General features: G+C 42.4%; 1 protein-coding gene across 3 annotated transcripts; it reads left to right on the plus strand.

Annotated features, from left to right (window-relative positions):
• The first annotated feature begins 1,165 nt into the window (after positions 1-1,165).
• On the plus strand, positions 1,166-17,171 carry snx16 (sorting nexin 16). Of its 3 annotated transcripts, XM_072679363.1 has the most exons (9): positions 1,166-1,338; positions 3,731-4,245; positions 7,841-7,927; positions 10,590-10,738; positions 12,289-12,358; positions 12,662-12,798; positions 13,457-13,585; positions 14,685-14,724; positions 16,758-16,844. In XM_072679363.1, exons 2-8 carry the CDS (start codon positions 3,862-3,864, stop codon positions 14,701-14,703), a joined length of 975 nt encoding a protein of 324 aa, XP_072535464.1. In that variant the 5' UTR covers positions 1,166-1,338; positions 3,731-3,861; the 3' UTR covers positions 14,704-14,724; positions 16,758-16,844. The 3 variants fall into 3 exon arrangements, with proteins under 3 accessions (XP_072535464.1, XP_072535463.1, XP_072535461.1); XM_072679362.1 differs by lacking the exon at positions 14,685-14,724 and having other exon boundaries at positions 1,166-1,919; positions 16,758-17,171; XM_072679360.1 differs by lacking the exon at positions 14,685-14,724 and having other exon boundaries at positions 16,758-17,171.
• The last annotated feature ends 1,276 nt before the right edge of the window (positions 17,172-18,447 follow it).

Below are 18,447 nucleotides of genomic sequence, written 5' to 3' on the forward strand. Positions count from 1 at the left end.
CAAATAGACCCAAATACCACAGGCCTGGCAATCTTTGTAGTTTGCATTTGGGGCAGTATTGGTTCTGCAGCAGCTTAAAACTGGTCTTTGGGCCATAATTCTATGAGGCAACTCTGGGGTCTTCTGGCTCAGCTGAGATGTGAGTGAATTTTGGCACTGTTTAGGCATGGGTTTGGTTTGACTTTGGTGAATGAAGTTTGGGCCAATTTTGGGCCGTTATTCTATGAGGCAACTCCGGGTCTTCTGGCTCAGCTGTGGTTAAGTTATGGCTGTATTTTGGGAGTGTAGTATAAGATGTGAGTGAATTTTGGCACTGTTCTGGCATAGGCTTGGTTTGACTTCGGTGAATGAAGTTTGGGCCAGTTTTGGGCCGTAATTCCATAAGGCAACTCCGGGTCTTCTGGCTCAGCTGTGGTTAAGTTATGGCTGTATTTTGGGAGTGTAGTATAAAACATGAGTGAATTTTGGCACTGTTCAGGCATTGGTTTGGTTTGACTTTGGTCAATGAAGTTTGGGCCAGTTTTGGGCCGTAATTCCTAAGGCAACTCCGGGTCTTCTGGCTCAGCTGTGGTTAAGTTATGGCTGTATTTTGGGAGTGTAGTATAAGATGTGGGTGTGTTTCGGCTCTGTTCAGGCATAGGCTTGGTTTGACTTCGGTGAATGAAGTTTGGGCCAGTTTTGGGCCGTAATTCCATGAGGCAACTGGGCACAACGTGGGCCGGATTTGGGCCAGAAAGAGTTTTGCTATATCTGCGTCATTTCTGTCACATAAAACACTTACGAAATCTCCATTTTTGCAGTCTGTAACTTTCTTTGACAGGTTTGAACATGGTAGTTTTGTTAATTGTGTAAAAATGTCATCATCAATGGCCCACCAATGGCCCTTTTGGAGTTACAGGATTTTTGCCAGGTTTCCATGCTGTTGCAAATGCAGTATCAGCTTTCAAATGTCCTGTCAGATATTAAAAGATTATAATTTATGTCCCAGACAGGGTTACAGAGCTAAACATGCCCCTAGTCTCCCTCCTCCTCCTCCTCCTCTTCCTCCTCCTCCTCTTCCTCCTCCTCTCAGCAACAAAACAAGTCAGAGGGTGCTGTAGCTCTCCATCACTGACGGTATAAGAAGCTTGACCACTAGAGGAGCCGGTGTAAACCTGAGGAGAGACAGAGCCTGTGACATTTATCCAAACAGAGATGTGTGACTGACTGACTGACTGCGTGTGTCTGTCCCACAGGAGCCCCCGCACCTTTGAGCACAATGCTCAAAGCTACCTAAACAAAGAGGAGCCTCCTGTACCTCCACTTTTGACATCTAGAAAATAAATAGTGGAGTTGGTGGTGAGTAACAGCTTCTCTGAAGTCCTCGGTGCTCTCCTGGACCGAGTGAGTGAGGTCGGCACTGCGCTCTCGTCTCCGCTAGCAGAAGCGGGCTAGCGCTTGTCTGTACTACAGTCAGTTAGATAGCCATCTAGTAGCCAACTGGTCCTTTACTGCCGCAAATGTGAGGGTGAAAATGTCTTTAGCGTCTGAGCAGACAGGTGAAATACAGCTGGTGCCTCTAATGGCAGGGAAATTCGTATTTTCCTGGAAAATGAAACTTATGTTGACGTTAGCTAGTTGCTAGCGAGCTAGCTAACTAGTTCGCATTGACACGCTAAGCGCTAGCTAGCTCGCTAGCATAGCACACCAGGGCAGGAAAACACTGGCGTTAAAGTTAGACACACCTCCGGGCTTTGCTCTTGTTTATCCATGTTTCTGTGACTGTGTTAAAATGTCCTGATGGCAGCTTTAGTGTTTAGGTTATCTAATCCATTACAGAAGGTCACTGCCACTGCATTTAGGAGGTCCTATCAGATTCAAGCGGTCCTTCTAGCCAAGTTCATCCTTGTGCTGCCAGCTGTCAAGGCGAGGCTGTTGAGGTGAGTAGAAATAGTAGATAGATTTCTACCTTGATGGACTACGTGTCTAAATATTTGTGGACAACCACCCGATCCCCCAATTCATCCCATAACTCCAGAGAACACAGTGCTACAGTGCTCCACAGCTCAATGCCAGGGGGGCTTTACACCCCTCTAGCCCACGCCTTTGTGGACTTTTGTGGACCCCCTTTCTAACGAATGCATTTTGCTGCTGATGATACTGATGTCTCATACACACACACACACACACACACACACACACACACACACACACACACAGAGCTTGTCTAGTCCCTGTAGAGAAGTACTGCCTGGAGCAGATCAACATGCACCTATTGGCAGTACTTCTCTACAGGGACTAGACAAGCTCTGTGTGTGTGTGTGTGTGTGTGTGTGTGTGTGTGTGTGTGTGTGTATGAGTATGAGACATCAGTATCATCAGCAGCAAAATGCATTCGTTAGAAGGGGTGTCCACAAAAGTCCACAAAGGCGTGGGCTAGAGGGGTGTAAAGCCCCCCTGGCATTGAGCTGTGGAGCACTGTAGCACTGTGTTCTCTGGAGTTATGGTATGAATTGGGGGATCGGGTGGTTGCAATCAAATCCTCACAACAGTTCTCCTCCGAAATCTCTCTTCCAAAATTACGTCTCCTTATTATCCTTGATTGTGATAGAAACGAATGAAAGAGCAGGTGTCCCAATACTTTTGTCCCTGTTTGTCCATGATCAACAAAGCAGTAAAGTAAATGTGTTTATTAGGCAGCACAAGGATGAACTTCTAAGGGCGATTTAAGTCGGAAAGCCGCGACAGTGGCTTTATTAGATAACCTCAGTCAAAAAGCTTTAAGCAGGACATCTTAACAGTGTCACATAGGGCTAATAGGGTAATAGGATGATAGTGTATCGTATCGTATCGTGATGCAGTATATGCTTTTCTGAGCATATGGAGAGCATTGTTAGTGCTTAATAAACACTAATCAACCACTGGTTTTGTTACAGACAGTGTAATTAGACTGGTTTATTTGATGAAGAGCAGCAGATGTTGAATATAAATCACTGTACTCAGTAAAGGAGAGGATCTGAAAAGTAGTTTATAAGAATCTGTTGCTACTATTTGTGTTTAGTCTGTGATTAAATGTATTGTAAAAAAAAAAAAGTTTCATTTATTTTTAATATTGTGACTGTATTTTTACCGTATCGTCCAGCCCTAGTGACACGCCACCATCTGTAACGGGTTGCTATTAAACAAGAGCAAAAACTGTCCACATAACTTTTAGAGCTTATGTTCTAGCTAGTGCTTAGGGTATGAATACAAGCTGTTTGGTAGCTAACATTAACATCAAAGGGGTTTTTTTTTGGGGGGGGGGGGTTATATTATTATTTTTAGTTATTTAGAAGTTATAACTGTACATCCAGTAATATAGTAAGTGTCACTGCCTGGATTTAAAGATGTTGCTTGTGAACTAGACATTATTTTTAGATGCTGTGCCTTTCTTTCCTTTGTCATGGAAATGAGATCCACTTGGTCGAGTCTATTTGTGTCCGCTTTACTTTCAGCTCTGATTTGCAGCTATAAATAAAGCTAATGTTGTTTAAAAGGGGAAAAATCATTTAACTTTTCCTTATATTGGTGGAGAACTTGGGAGTTCTGCTGTGATGCTGAATTGATTGGTGCAGCATGATAGGAGAAAATGGTGTTTGTGTGCCTGTGTGTCTACGTTTAAAAATCTATGTGAGCTGATTTTAGGTTTACTGTGTCTAAGATTAGTCTGCTCCTCCTTAAGCATATGTCTATTCCTCTTTGTTTTCCACAGAGAAGTGTGGTCATAAGTCCACACCTGCTGACAGGTTGTCCATCCAGTCCTAAATCTAAGACACAGCAGGTGACCTCAGAGGTGCAGACCAGGATTTCGGGTGTGTAGCAAGAAAGGAGACATCCAAACGAATGGCAACGCCATTTGTGCCAGTGCCTATGCCCATGGAAAGGACTCTGCCAGGGGCTACCAACCCCAGGCGACCCCAGCGAGCCTCGAGTCTGGGTAGTGCATCCAGCAGTTCAGAATCCTCCTCCACTAAAGGCCCAGGAGATGAGAGCTGCTCAGGACGACGAGGGAATAGTAGTGGAGCCTCTGGCTCAGACAGAAGCTGCTTCACTCCACCTTGTCAGAGCCCCATCACTCGGGCCAGAATGAACGGCCTAGACACCACGGTGGAGTACTCCAGCTGTACGCGGCCGGATACACCGCCTCAGACCCCTAGCTGGGAGGAGAGACCCATAACCCCGACTGTACTAGGTTACGAGGTCATGGAAGAAAGAGCCAAGTTTACGGTGAGAGAAAAGCTCCCGGGAGCTTAAACCTCCAGTCTTTTTCCAGAATAAAAGAGTGTCTGAATTTATCCCATTGTTTTAATGAAAGCGAGTGTTCAGATCAGTTCCTAGTGGAAAGCAGCCCAGTCATCCAGAAGTACAGGGTGCCTCAAACATGGTCTCACCTACTTCTTGAGCTGCTTACCCTACTGCCTTGGCCACAAGATTGCTGAGTCAGTGTGTTGAGTTTGTGAAATTTGGTCACTGGTCCAGTTGGGTCAAAGCTATGAGGTTTGTCAGTGGTCTTGCCCAAGTACCACAACATCAGCAATGGTTCAGCAATTAAGTTACAGTAGAAGGAGTGCAGAACTGGCCACGAGACATTAAGTCACAATGTTTGGGTCATTTGAGGTCAGCCTTTTTTTACTCCTGCCTAAACTGCTGATTAGACTATTTCCAATTCCAGTTTATTAGATCATTTAACATCATAAAAGTACAGTATGTATACCAGGGCTTCATAGCATCATGACCCAACACTCAAGCCACAGGCTAATATGTTAACCTCAAGCTAAGACACCAGCCACAAGCTAAAATGCTAGTCACAGTACAATGATATTAATATGACATACTGTTACATTCCTATTGCTAAAACTAATATTATTAATAGTAATATAAAGACAGCGATGACCAGCTTGCCTTGCTTATCAATGTATAACTAGCGTGATTTCTGTATTCTATCCTCTGTCTTTTGTTCCAAAACCCCCAGAAAAGGCAGGAATATGGATCGCTCATAGGATTACAACTGAATATACTTTTACAAGCCAGTTTTTCCAGACAGTGATTAAGCGTAGTCCTGGACTACACAGTATGTTTAATGGGGAATTTTGCTTTGAAAGCATAGTGTAGTCCCTGGCTAGACTTAATGCCTGTCTGGGGAACCAGTCCTATAGATGAAACCTTAAATCATGGAAGACAAATAGCAGAACACACAGTGCCCTGGGTGTCTTTTTCCGGATGTCCCTGAGTCTGCCTTGAGCTGGAATAATGAGCATTCTTTTATCAGCCGCAGGTTGATGTCAGCTTGTGGTCATCCAGCATTGCTTAGTTGTTGTCAGGTGGAAGATGCCCTGCATCCTTTGTGGTGGTCTCATATGTAAACAGGTGTTTCTACTTCCGATTCCCCCTCTTGGCTTTCTACTGTTGTGCTTTGCTATACGGCATTCATTAGAAACATGATGCTTGATTTTAAGTTCCACCAAAGACGTTATGAGGAGACTGGCCCCTTGTTAAAATATTAATGGGAGGTATCGTAATGCTCAGCATGGCGCCTGTTTGCTCCCACCCTTTAGCAAAATCAGCCAATCAGCTTACTGGTTACACTGCAGGTGGAGCAGAGTTGACATGCTAGTAGGGAAACCCCATATGTGGAAGCATAGGAGCCAGAAAAGGCTAAAACATCATGGTGATTTTTGTGCATTTTTGAGCACTATAAGGCATTTTAGCAGATTCTATCAGGGATGTTATATATGTTTTTAAAAAATCAGAGCCTGGTCTTGTGAGACTGGAATGAGCTGCAGAGTAAATTGACTCCTAACTCTTATATGAGTTCAGGTTGTGATTATTAATGTGACACACAAACGTGTAATCTTTTTGTGTTCACTCAAACAGCTGATGGAAAGTAGTACTAGTACTGGATTTAAAACAAAATAAAAACAGTAAATATTACAGTAGACACTCCGGGCAGGGCAGCACATGGATCTACTGTATGCACAAAAAGTATACAACGCAGGGTAAATCATGGTCCAGGCAATAATTCTGTTAATGAATTTTAGGACTTTATTCATTAACCTTAGCGTTTTGTGCAGTTAGTCAGTGTCTATTTGCTAAAATTCACCTTTATCAACCCTTTAAAGACTGTATTTATAGAAGTTGTTTTAAAGACTTTATTTTATAGGCTTTCATTGGGCAGTAATTTGAACGTGGCAAGCGATGAATGAAACCGGGCTACTGGCAATTAGCATCATCTCATTTGCATAATGCCCTTTTGATTCATTATTAGTAACGTCTCCATAGAGACACTGAGCTCATGTCCCCGGAGAGACACAGAGTGAAGCGTTCTTGGAGAACGGTGCAGCTGTGTTCTTTCGTTTTCAGAAGACACTGATGCCACACCTGCTGTCCTAGCATTTGTTCTTATGTCACAACCTTTGTGTACACCATTCGGTCCGCCTCCGATGTCAAACAGGCTGTTTAAATATGTGCAGTCCAGTACTTTCAATACTGCAACCAGCAATTAATATTCTATATTTAAATATTTTCAGTGCCTTCAATTCTTTATTTCAATAAACTAGTGTTTTTGCATTTATATAAAATAAGACAATTTGTTTATTAACAAAATTTAGTCAATTGAACTGTAAGGATATGCATATGTTTCACATCTACTCTTACATCAACATTTACAACACATTTCAGTAAGTGATCAGGTGAAAGTCTGGATGTTGGATGATCACCACCAGACCTTATCCCCAACTCCCCAAAATCATACCAGAAGTATTGGGTGGAGCACCATCCATCATTACAGTTCCACTGTTCCACAGCTCAATGCTGGGGGGCTTTATACCCCTCTAGGTGCCAATTGGTTCATGTTTATCTACTCCTGAGAGTCCTTTTCTATTGCCATTACTTCTCTACAGAGAATAGACACACTTTGTACAGATTTGCATCTGTTTCAGCAGTGGTTGCAGTTTGAAGTAGTTGAATGCATATATTAGAAGGGGTGTCCACAAACATTTGAACATGTAGTGTATGCCACATGACGCTATATTCGTGTTTGTGTGTGATTTTCCCCCAAAAAAGTTGAATATTTAAAAAAATGAACTGGACTGGGAAACATATTTGTGTGATATTACAGTTGGTATATATCAAAATCCTAGCATTTGCTCCTCCCACTGGGCTCAGCGTTATGTGAGCATCCTGTAGAAGATATCTGTTTGAGCTGTGGATCAATGTGCTTACATCAGTTCTGCCGTCCCGTCCTCTTTCTGTTTAACCAGTTGGCAGCCTCTTCCACTCCTTAAATAGCCTCTGTAATCACAGACTCATGCAGAGCTAAATGAACGACTTTCAGCTTTTATGGTGTGCATTGGTTTGATGTGTGTGGTGAGGCATTGGCAGGACCTACAAATATGTATATCTGAGCTCAAGCATTGCTCCAGATGCTGCATACTCGGCCTACTGAACTTTAGACTGGATTTTTTGTTTTCTGCTGCAGATTAAGCTTATTTATGGTCTTATTTTTTATTAAATGGAGCTAATGAGCAGCAACACTCCAGACTAAAACACTGCATTGCCTTTGTAGCACTATAGCTTCCAGTGGTTTGTTATCTATACAAAGAAAAGAGAAAAATGTAATGATACTGCACCTAATGAATTTACTGGATGAATGTGCCATTTCTTTTAAACAAAACAAACCAACAACAATGTAGTGCTGAATAAGGATAAGCAAAAAATAAATAAATAAACAAGTGCTCGTCTATATTTGTGTCAATAAATGTTTAATAATGTCCCGAAAGGATGTGTTGTTAACCCTGGCACTTGTTTCTTCTTTCTGCAATAGGTATATAAGATCCTGGTGAGGAAGTCTCCAGAGGAGACCTGGGTGGTATTTCGGCGCTACACAGACTTTTCCAGACTCAATGACAAGGTCAGTCTCTGTTCTTCATAAAGTTTTATGTCAGGATGATGCACCCACTGTACCATCTAGGCCATGATCTTTCACTGTTTTTCACTATTTAGAATTCCCAAGGTAAAAGAAGTGAGATGTTTTGCAGGTTCTGCATGGATTTAAAACATTCAGAGGGACATCCAGCACCACCCAGTGTGAATAGAGTAGGAAAGCAGGAGGCAGTGTGTTATTTTCTCTGTTGTGTGTTTTCACTTGTTTTTCTATAAGTCTGATTGTATACTTGTATCTGTATGTACTGCATTTCACACTGCTTCTCTTATGTGCTGTACTATCTTGTCAGTGCTCTAGTTTTATGTGTTTTTATCTTAAGTATGTTTATGTTCTGTGTAGTGCATTTTTTTTCACACTTACATGCAGAAGTAGGCAATGCCCTTTTGCCAGGCAGTTGACTGCTGCATGGCTCTTATCTCTTGGGAGCCAATTATTCTTGTAAACCTACGACAAAACAGCTGAGCTGGCTCCCCACATCCTGACCTCACCACATGAGCAAACCTTGCATTACTCAGACCCTAAAGTGGCACAAAAGCCCCACTTTCTTAGTTGTGCTTTGAGCTATCAATATATCACCTTTAGCCTTCACTTATTGCCTTTTCCAGCTCCATCTTAACCCATTCATCAGTGGAAAGGGCCGCCAACAGGACCACTGCTGAGCCGATAATATTTAGGTGGTGGACTTTTCTTAGCACAGCGACGTGGCCAGCATGGTACTGGCAGGTGTGTGTTTGGTGGTGGTGTGTGTTACAGTACTGTTGCTGGGCTTTTTAAACACTTCAGTGTAACTGCTGGGTTGAGAATTGGCCACCAACTAAAAGCATTTACTCAACAATCTCCCTGTGGTCAGGAACTGACCACTAATGAAGGGCTAGACTGGCTCAAACTGTGAGACAGATGAACTGTACACATATCCAGTGAAACAACTGGATAGATGTTTGAAGTAAACGGGGCAGTACATGTAGTTAAGCTTGTCTTTGCAGTCGCTAGAGGGAAGGCATTGACATTCCAAAACATCCAAAAAATGTTAAGTGCACATTTTAAGACCAGACCAAGACAGCTTAGTTCAGTGTGCAGACTGGGTTGTTTTTGCATAGCCTTGGCGGTGTGGTGCATCCTCTAGGTTTGGGAGCTGACCTGGGGTCTGAGTGGAGTGTGGAAGTGATTAGGCTGGAGGCCTGTTTCCGTGCACACAAAGCCTTACTGTTCCCCTGTAAAGCCAGAACCAGAGCCAGCCAACTGACCCAGGCTTTGTCTGTACACACCGCCAGTGCACTGGCTGTTCACTTTCATCCCTAGCTCTCAAGGCTTGTCACAGGGAGCAGGGGTGATATTTTGAGAAACCTGATGGAGTTGCCCCTTTCAGAGAGCTCCTGGTTTGGTCCAGGTTGTATGAAAAGGGGGAAGTTTGGGCATTAGGTGCCGTTCATTCTGAGGCCTTGGGCAAATTTTTTGCTTTTCCACTGTAGACTGTGTGTATATAAGGATTATGATGTCTGTGTGAATAGGGTCAACACTGCTGTAAGTACAGTCTGTCTCAACACGTCCAGTCCAGCTGGTTTTTCCACTGGCTTGTTTTTCACTGTAGGGATAGGCAATATATTGTGTGCGCAATATCTTTTAGTTTTTTAAATTGATTATAGACATTAAACCTGTGCCATAACTGACTAAATTCTCAACATTGTCTTTAGATTCACTATGGATTATTTTGACGGTGCAAGTGAGCAAAATTTGTACTCTAAACTCCAACACTTATGTTTTCTATATGTAATTATCTATTCTATCTATTTCTATATGTAAAATGTTGCTATGATGATCTATGAGATGTCCAAATGTTTGTGGACACTTCTAATGAATGCATTTTACAGATGTGCAAATGCGCACACACACACAGCTTGTCTTGTCCCTATAGAGAAGTGTTGCCAATAGAATAGGACTTTCTGAAGCAGATAAAAATGAACCTGTTGGCACTATGCTGCCTAATGCCAGGTGTGAGCTATAGGGGTATAAAGTCCCTAAAGTCCCCCAGCATTGAGCTGTGGAGCAGTTGAGCTGTGCTCTCTGGAATAATCATGCTTCACCCAGTACTTTTAGGGTTAGCTGTGGATAAGATGGGCTGGTACTTTCTCCAAAGTAGTAGATCTATAATGGAAAATTACAACAGTATGTATTTTTCTTTTGTATCCAGCAAGTTGTAGCATGCTGTTTATGATTTAATTTACATGACATTGCACGTCCTGCGATGTGAATATTGTGCATGTGCTCATTGCGATGACAAGACTGGAACGATATATTGTGCAGCCCTAATTTCTATTGCTCCATTCATTATTAATTTGACCAAATGTATAAAAGCAACTTTCACATTCACGATTCATGATGTCAAAAAGTAAAATCGATGATCTGCCTTTTCTGAGTTTGAAGAACGCTGATCAGCTGCACCTTAACACAGCGTCTGGCTTAATTGATTATAGTTCAGCAAATGTCAAACAAAAATTACTGCACATAGTAGAAACAGTTTTTGGCTAGCAGTTCTGCTGCTACAGGAGACATTTGTCAACATGTAAAAAATTAAATATTGTGTTATAACAAATTATATTATTCGTTCTTTATTTCTTTTTCTTTTCTTTAGTTAAAGGAAATGTTTCCTGGATTCCGTCTCGCTCTTCCACCTAAGCGCTGGTTCAAAGACAACTATGATTCAAACTTCCTGGAGGACAGACAGTTAGGCCTGCAGGCCTTCTTGCAGAACCTGGTGGCCCACAAAGACATTGCAAACTGGTGAGCAGATGGCACTAGCTCCCTTAAGCTCTTGTCTGTCACCCCCAACCCCCCAACCAACTACGACCAGCCTGTTAAAACTTCTGGTTTGTATGATTAGTTCTTCAAAGCTGCTGAGGTCATTATGTAGTGTGTCTGTGCGGCTAGTCCATGGTCAGTGCTGGGCAAGTACATTGTGTATGGTCCCATCACAATGCTGATTTTTAGTTGTATAGGTACTCATGGATAAACATTGGCTCATTAAAACTTAAATACTATCTGAAATCCAGTCTCAGTATCAGGATAAATATGCTTGGTTGAATTTTATAAGTACTGCCCAACACTACTCAACAAAACTAAATGATACAGGGCTTTTGTCAGGAACCAGATAAGTAGGTCACATACCCACACACTCTCCCTCATTGTCCCGAGGTTAGTTAGAGTTCTGCTCTGAATGCATTGTTGAAGACCCGTCTGGCATTCAGTTTATGTGCTCCAGTCTCTCCCTCTGGCAACTTTCCTCACTGAGAACCCATCAGAGGGAGTTAAATGGATATACAGTACTTCTCAAACTTAAGGTTGGCTGCTTTCCAAGCCTTTCACAGTATATCGTTTCAAACTTCATTAGCAGGAAGTCTGTATGTGACATAAGGAAAGACTGATATCCTCTTTCATATGCAAACAAGTCACGCTATTTAATAGTCATCTCCATGCACACTTCGCTGCTCTGTTACTGTGTGTTTTCACAACCAGTTGCTCTGGTTTGAGCATCACACAACTGCACTGTGTTTAAGGTTGCCCTGGACTTTTTGCTGGTTGTACTGGTGCACCATTTGTGTAGGACAACAATATTTAGTTTTAGCTTCTAGCAATGTTTACAAAAAAATGTTTTACTGTTTGTCCAAATGTTTGTGGACACCCCTTCTAATAAATGCATTAGAATACAACTTGCGTTAAGTTAAGCCATTGCTGATACAGACGTGCAAAGGCACACACACATACAGCTTGTCTAGTCCCTGTAGAGAATTGCTGCCAGTAGATTAGGACTCTCTGTAGCAGATAAACATGAACCTATTGCCGGGCGTGGGCTAGAGGGGTTTAAACCCCCCTAGTATTGAGCTGTGGAAGAACTGTGTTCTCTGAAATGATGGATGGTGCTCCATCCAATACTTTTGGGATGAGTTGGGGATGAGGTGGAACATCCTGACCTCACTAATGGTCTGTCAGCTTTATTAATGCAAATTGTCGCTGTCATGTAAAAACCTTGTATTTCCTGTTTCTTACGGAGATGGCAAATACCTCCTTAACTTTCAATGAGCGTCAATGTAAAACGATTGTATTCCCAGTATATTTAAGAATTTCTATTGGTCCATTCATCATGAAACTTTGACACAATGTAAAGAACAACTACCGGATTTACATTGTGTCAAAGTGAAAAATGGCAAAAATGAGCATACAAGGTTTTTGCAGGACAGTGACAAAATGTGTATGTCAGTTAATACCATGATACTGTGATACATTACTCTGATACTGAAGTTTGTTTAATGTTGTTTGTGTACGTGTCTGCACAGTGTTGCGGTGCGAGAGTTCCTTTGTCTGGATGACCCACCAGGTCCTTTTGACAGTCTGGAGGAGAGTCGGGTAAGATATCTTAAACCACCCATTAGGGGTGAGCAGCTTCCGACAAACACATTCACTTAGTTGTACAGAAATCACTCTAAAGTATTTTCCCACTGTTTTCAGCACTTTCTTTTATATTGCAAAGGTGCTGCAGCAGGGACAGCTGGAGAGCTGAGTGTTGGACAGTTTTTTTTTCATTAGCATAGCTGGCTCTGAGCAAGCTGCCCACAGCCTTCAGCCTCTAGACTCACTGTGCTGACAGACATGATGCAATATTGGACCATCTACTAACTGCTGTTCTCGCTCTCTCTCTCTCTTTTCCAGGCATTCTGTGAGACTCTGGAGGAGAGTAACTATCGGCTGCAGAAGGAGCTCCTGGAGAAACAGAGAGAGATTAGCACCTTAAAGAAGATACTGGAAAAGAAAGAGCTCTACATACACCTGCTCGAAAAGAGGGCCAAGTAAGGCCATTGGCATTCTACACTGATCAGCTGTAACATTAGCACCACTGACGGGTGAAGTGAAAAGCATTGATTATCTTTATCTACAGTAGCATCTGCCAATGGGATGGGATATATTAGGCAGTAAGTGAAGGTCAGTTCTTGAAGGTCAGGTGTTCAAAGCAGGGCAGCATAAGCCAGTTTGACAAGGGCCAAATTGTGATTGCTAGATAACTGGGTCAGATAATCTCCAAGACATCGGGCAAGTATTGTGGGGTGTTCCCAGTATGCAGTAGTTAGTATCTACCAAAAGTGATCCAAGAAAGGACAAGCAGTGGACCGGTAACAGAGTCATGGGCAACAAAGGCTCATTGATGCTATTCATTGAGACCTCACCTCACAAATTAAGAGGACTGTTGCTAACATCTTGGTATCAGAGACCACAGGACCCCTTCAGAGGTCTTTATGGAGTCCATGACCCAGATTATCAGACCTGTTGTGGTGACACACGGGGGACATACTTAATATTAGGCAGGTGATTCTAATTATCAGATCAGTGTGTGTAGTTAGTGGGAGCCTGTGTAGATGCTACATAAATTGTTCAGCCATTTATTATTAAGTGTATGTGTATTGTGTATCTGCTTGTGTGTGCTTAAACGTGTATCCTGTGTGGTTTCAGTGGCGAGTCTATGACTCCGGAGAGTCCTTGTGGTCTGTCCGCTCAAGGCAGTGAGAGCAGTGTGGATGCAGATGGAGAGGTTGAGTCTTCTACAGCTGAGGCAGATCAGGATATGCCAGAGGAAAATGGGTACAGTCTCCCCTCCTTAACACACTCTGTCTCATGAACATTCTTGGAGCTGCTGTTTCTTTCCCCCCATATATTCAGTCTGTTTCTCCAGTTTTCAACTCTCCACAGTCGTCCATTTGTGGGTCTTTTGGATGCTAAACATTTTCAGCAGTAACTGGCAGTGTGCCTGTTTCCCAGGCAGCTTTAACACACTTGCAGCTTTGTTTCCACCATGGCCTACACACAATGTTGAGCCCCATTGATCTTTTTTCTCAATTAAACTGTGCTTGGAGTTTGACTGGCCTCAAAACCTTTAGCATCACTGGTATAGCCAGACCTCTATGGAGCAAGACAAATTACCTTAAAAGCTTTAGACCCCTCCCCCCTCAATGCACACACATCCTTATACCAGCACACAACACACCCATGCAGACCCGTGCACTCCAATCTCTTAACTCAATTTAGCTAATGCTTGTGGGTTTATGCCTTTGGAGTGCTAACAGGCAATGAGTAAGGTGGATCATGTCCTGCATGACAAAATATGACCAGGACTGTGCCAAGCTCCATTTTTGGTGTTCATATATCACATTAAAAGGCAGGGTACTGTTTAGAGAAATTGCCCATCCATCATAATGATCTATATGCTTTATTTGTCTGTGATTATTCACTTTGGTTAGTCTCCATTTCTTGCAGCCCTATAGATTGCTATATTGTTATCTGGCTGATTTGGAGCCTCATGGAAACATTTTTGTGGGCTGACTAGAGAGTGATGCAATGATATTGAGTTAACCTCCATTTTCAAGCATCTCTCAACACGCTGCAATCCTGTCTGCCCTGCCATTTTGGTGATTGGGGCGGGCGGCTGCATTGCATGTCATTTTTTTATTCCTCTAGCAAATCAAATAGACACTGAGACAAGATTAGATAGGACTTGTAGAGAATCGCACCTTCTGCTCGATTGGAAAACAGTCAGTCATGATTTTCACAGTGTAATTCTGGGTGCTACATCTAATCCGTATGTCATTGCGTCATTTCAACTAAAACTGCGCTTAATATTGAGATAAAATGCCCCAGACTTTGATCTGTGATCCTAAATCCTTCTGTTTTTGCCTTCCTTCAGCCAGGCAGAACCACTTTGACCTATAATGCAGTAGTGTGAGGTACTGACTGGATTCTATGTGTTGTTTTTACCTTACATGTCGTTACGCTGCTGTATCTGTACCGTCTTGCTTTGTCAAGCAGTTTTGTGTTCAAACAATTCCCCATGATAACATTTCCAGAGATTTGTCATTGTTGCAGTTGCCCATTTAAAGATGATCACAGTATTTGTGGTCTCTCTCTTGCTCTCTCTCTCTCGCTCTCTCTCTCGCTCTCTCTGTACGTCTACTCTTAAAAATGAAGGTGCCAAAAGGGTTGTGTTGGACTGATTCCATAGATTAACCACTTTTGCATCCATAAAGGGCCATTCATTGAATGATTCTTTAAAGCATGTTCCCAACTAGGGCTGGGCAATCAAGTAAAAATACTATATTATGATATTAAACGACATTTTTAATGATGCACAATATATATTGAGACAGACAAGATTGCAGACAAAATGAATCCGTAGCCACAGATACTTAAAAACTTACCCATACGTGGTACAGTGATTTTTATTCGAATTACCTACACTTTATATAATTAAACTGGGCTAACTACACTCTTTATACTGACATATGCAGTTGGTCATTGTTCTTTAAGAAAAGTATATTGTGTATCACAATAAATGTATTAATAAATATTATTATTTGATAATAAAATATTGTCAAATTGCCCATCCCTATAACCAACTCTAGCCAACCTAAAGTACCACTGTCCTGCAATTTTAAGGGTTTTCCTGCTTTTAGACACTTAGAACTAAAATGCATCTGGATACTTACATTTGCATTTACATTTATGGTGTTTAGCAGATGCTCTTTATCCAGAGTGACTTACAAAAGTGCTTATCATTTACTCCAGTTTTCTCCCAATTTGGTACTGCCAATTATCCCACCCATTCGTAGCTTCCCCTAGCATTAGCAAGGCTCCCGATACTTGGAGGGTAAGGACTTAACAGGTCTCCTCTGGTACATGTACAGCCACAGACTTTTTTTCCAGCTGTGGCAAATGCAGCATTGCTGGGCAGGTAACGCGCTTAAAGAAAAGCCTCAGGTCCCAGGCTCTGCTGCACCAAATAACAGACGCCTGTGCTGGCCACCATCGATGCAATGATGAGGGGAGAGGGCAACATCTACCCACCCAGAGAGAGCACAGACAGTTGTGCTCGCCGTCTGACTCTGGCTGCTGATGGCAAAGTAGCATGGCTCAGGATTCAGACCTACCTACAACCCCCTGGTCATAGTTGTAGCATATTAGACTGCTGAGAGTTCAGCATACTTCTGAACCATGGCACTGCCAGAAGAGAGTCACACAATTCCTAATACAAACAGTTTACAAGCAATACTCCTAGATTGAATGTAGAGATTTTTAAACTAAGTGGAAACCTGTGAGGAAGAATAAGGCTTACTGCATGCAATACATGGTATAGATGCAATAACAATGGGCCTCATTCACCAACCGTTCTTTTCAATGCTTTCTCATTTGTTTAGTTTTTTTTGTTTTTTTCAGTTTATGAGGACAATTAGATCCATCATTATAAGAGCAGGGCTGAGAACAGTTCTGCAGTTTAAAAACATTTCATGAATCTGACATACACTTTCTGTTCGGAGGATTATTAGAAGGATATTGATGAATGAGGCCCATTAACACTAGTTACAGTAAAATGTGTATAGTCTGTTTGAGGATTAAAGAAGTACTTCATAATCGTGTAGAAAGGTTCTACACCAATTAAGGGTTCCGCATTCCCTCAAACTACATGGTCAACCCTTGTAGGAACCTTCATTTTTCTGCTTCTCCCCTCTCTTGTCTATCAGATTTCCTTCCGTGTGTTCTTTTGATATTGAAGTGACCCAGTCTCTGTGTCTGTTCTCTTCGTGACTCGTTATGAATGCTAATGTATGCAGGCACTGTTCTATCGTAATGTGTGAGTCAGTCCCAGACTGTCTTGTCTTGTGTTCTGAGCCCTTGAGTCCACTGCAGAGTTAGCAGAAAGTGTGCTGTCTGTCTGAATGCTGTTTCTGCATGCTAAATTAGGTTGTCTCTGCTCTTTCTGCAGCTGTGAGCAGAAGGCGCCACGGAGCTCCTCAACATGCTGGTGCGGGCCGGCCATTAGCCGCTCTCCTCCGGTCATCCAGGTCACTCAGCTGGAAAAGTGAACTACAACCAGGACCGCACTTCCTTTTTCTCTCTCTCTCTCTTTTTTTAATACCCGTCTCTCCCCTTCTCCCTGTCTTCTTGTCCCTCCTCTCCCTGTCTCCTTGCCCCTCCCCTAGCTCTCTCAGTGCTGCAGTGAGATGCTAGACTCCTAACCTCATGGTTGACGAACTGTGACAGACACACAGGTGCTGTCTGTCTGTCTGCGGTCAGCATCAGTAACCACATCCCGAGAACACACAGCACAGGCAAGCTTTCCCGTGAGATTGTTGGAAGGAAAACAGTAGTCTATTTAAGGAGGAGGGGGGGGGGGTAAAATCTGGAACATCTGTTAAGACAACAGAACTTCAGAATGAACTGTGGATAGCCTGAATGTGCTCCAGCGTTTTGTTAACAAATATGGATCTCTATATTTCAAACCCATCTAGTCATGTGTTGACTGGAGAAGTGAGGATTTTTGGATTTCAAAGTTGCATTGACTGAGGACTGGAATATCTACCCTACGGTGGACATCCTGCCAAAGAGGGCTTCTCGACCAAAACATACAGATGAAACGTCTTTTAAGCTCCTTAAAAGCCAGAGACCCTTTATATTATATCGACTGTGTGACAATCCAGAAACTGAGAGACTGCATTTGCTCTCTTGCTCTCTCTCCTGTGTGAAAACGCAACAGAGCAGTGCCCCTTGTGGCTAATACACCCACTGCAGTCATCTACTCAGGAAGGACAGTGATGAAGTGACTGAGGTTTCCCCTGTGCTGCTGTAAAACCATCAGGGCTGTGATCATGTGAACTGGCGTATAAAACTCTCAACTCTTCAGTCGGAAGATCTCTGGTTTAAAGCCTCTGTCTCAAAATCTTGCCTTTCATGTCATCATGTTGCGTCGTACTGCCATTGCTTCATTGACAACAGGAAGGCAAGTAATATGTGTGTAGGAATAGAAATATGATGCACTCTGACAAGTCTGGACTGTGTGGTGTCGTGTTTGTCTTGTTCTTTCACTTTTAGTTGTTTTTCTTCCCCTCTTTCACACACTGTGGAGAATTTAGGATGTGTATCACTTTTGTCACTTAATGCTTTTGTGGTAATCATTGTAAAGGTCTTAACACAAAGTGAACTTTAACAGCCATGCATACACATAGTTTGTGTAAACGTAGTGAAATGAACGCCTTTACTAGCATCAGGGATGCAGCTTATAGGATCATATATTGGTCTATAGAAGTTGTAATATTTCATCACCATCCAGTCTCTACGTTTCATCTCCTTTCCCTCATATAATCTCATTTGAATGGGTAATTGTGCGTTTGGTCCAGTCTGCAATACAATTTCTCAAATACTGTTGCACTATAGAGTTCATTTCATATTATCAAACGGATTATCCCTCTAATAATAATGATGATGATGATGATGATGATAAACCTTCATAGAATGATGATTGTGCTTTAAAGCCCCCATGAATACACACTTCTAAGAGTGTAGCACACAACTGAAAAAACACCAAAAACCTTTAAAGGGAGCATTCCATGCTCTACCTACAAAGGCATTCTTACGTAAAAATGGTTGTGAAGATTGACAAAGTTCACAGAACTCTG

Source organism: Salminus brasiliensis, chromosome 5 (assembly GCF_030463535.1).
Source record: "Salminus brasiliensis chromosome 5, fSalBra1.hap2, whole genome shotgun sequence".
NCBI lineage: Eukaryota > Metazoa > Chordata > Actinopteri > Characiformes > Bryconidae > Salminus > Salminus brasiliensis.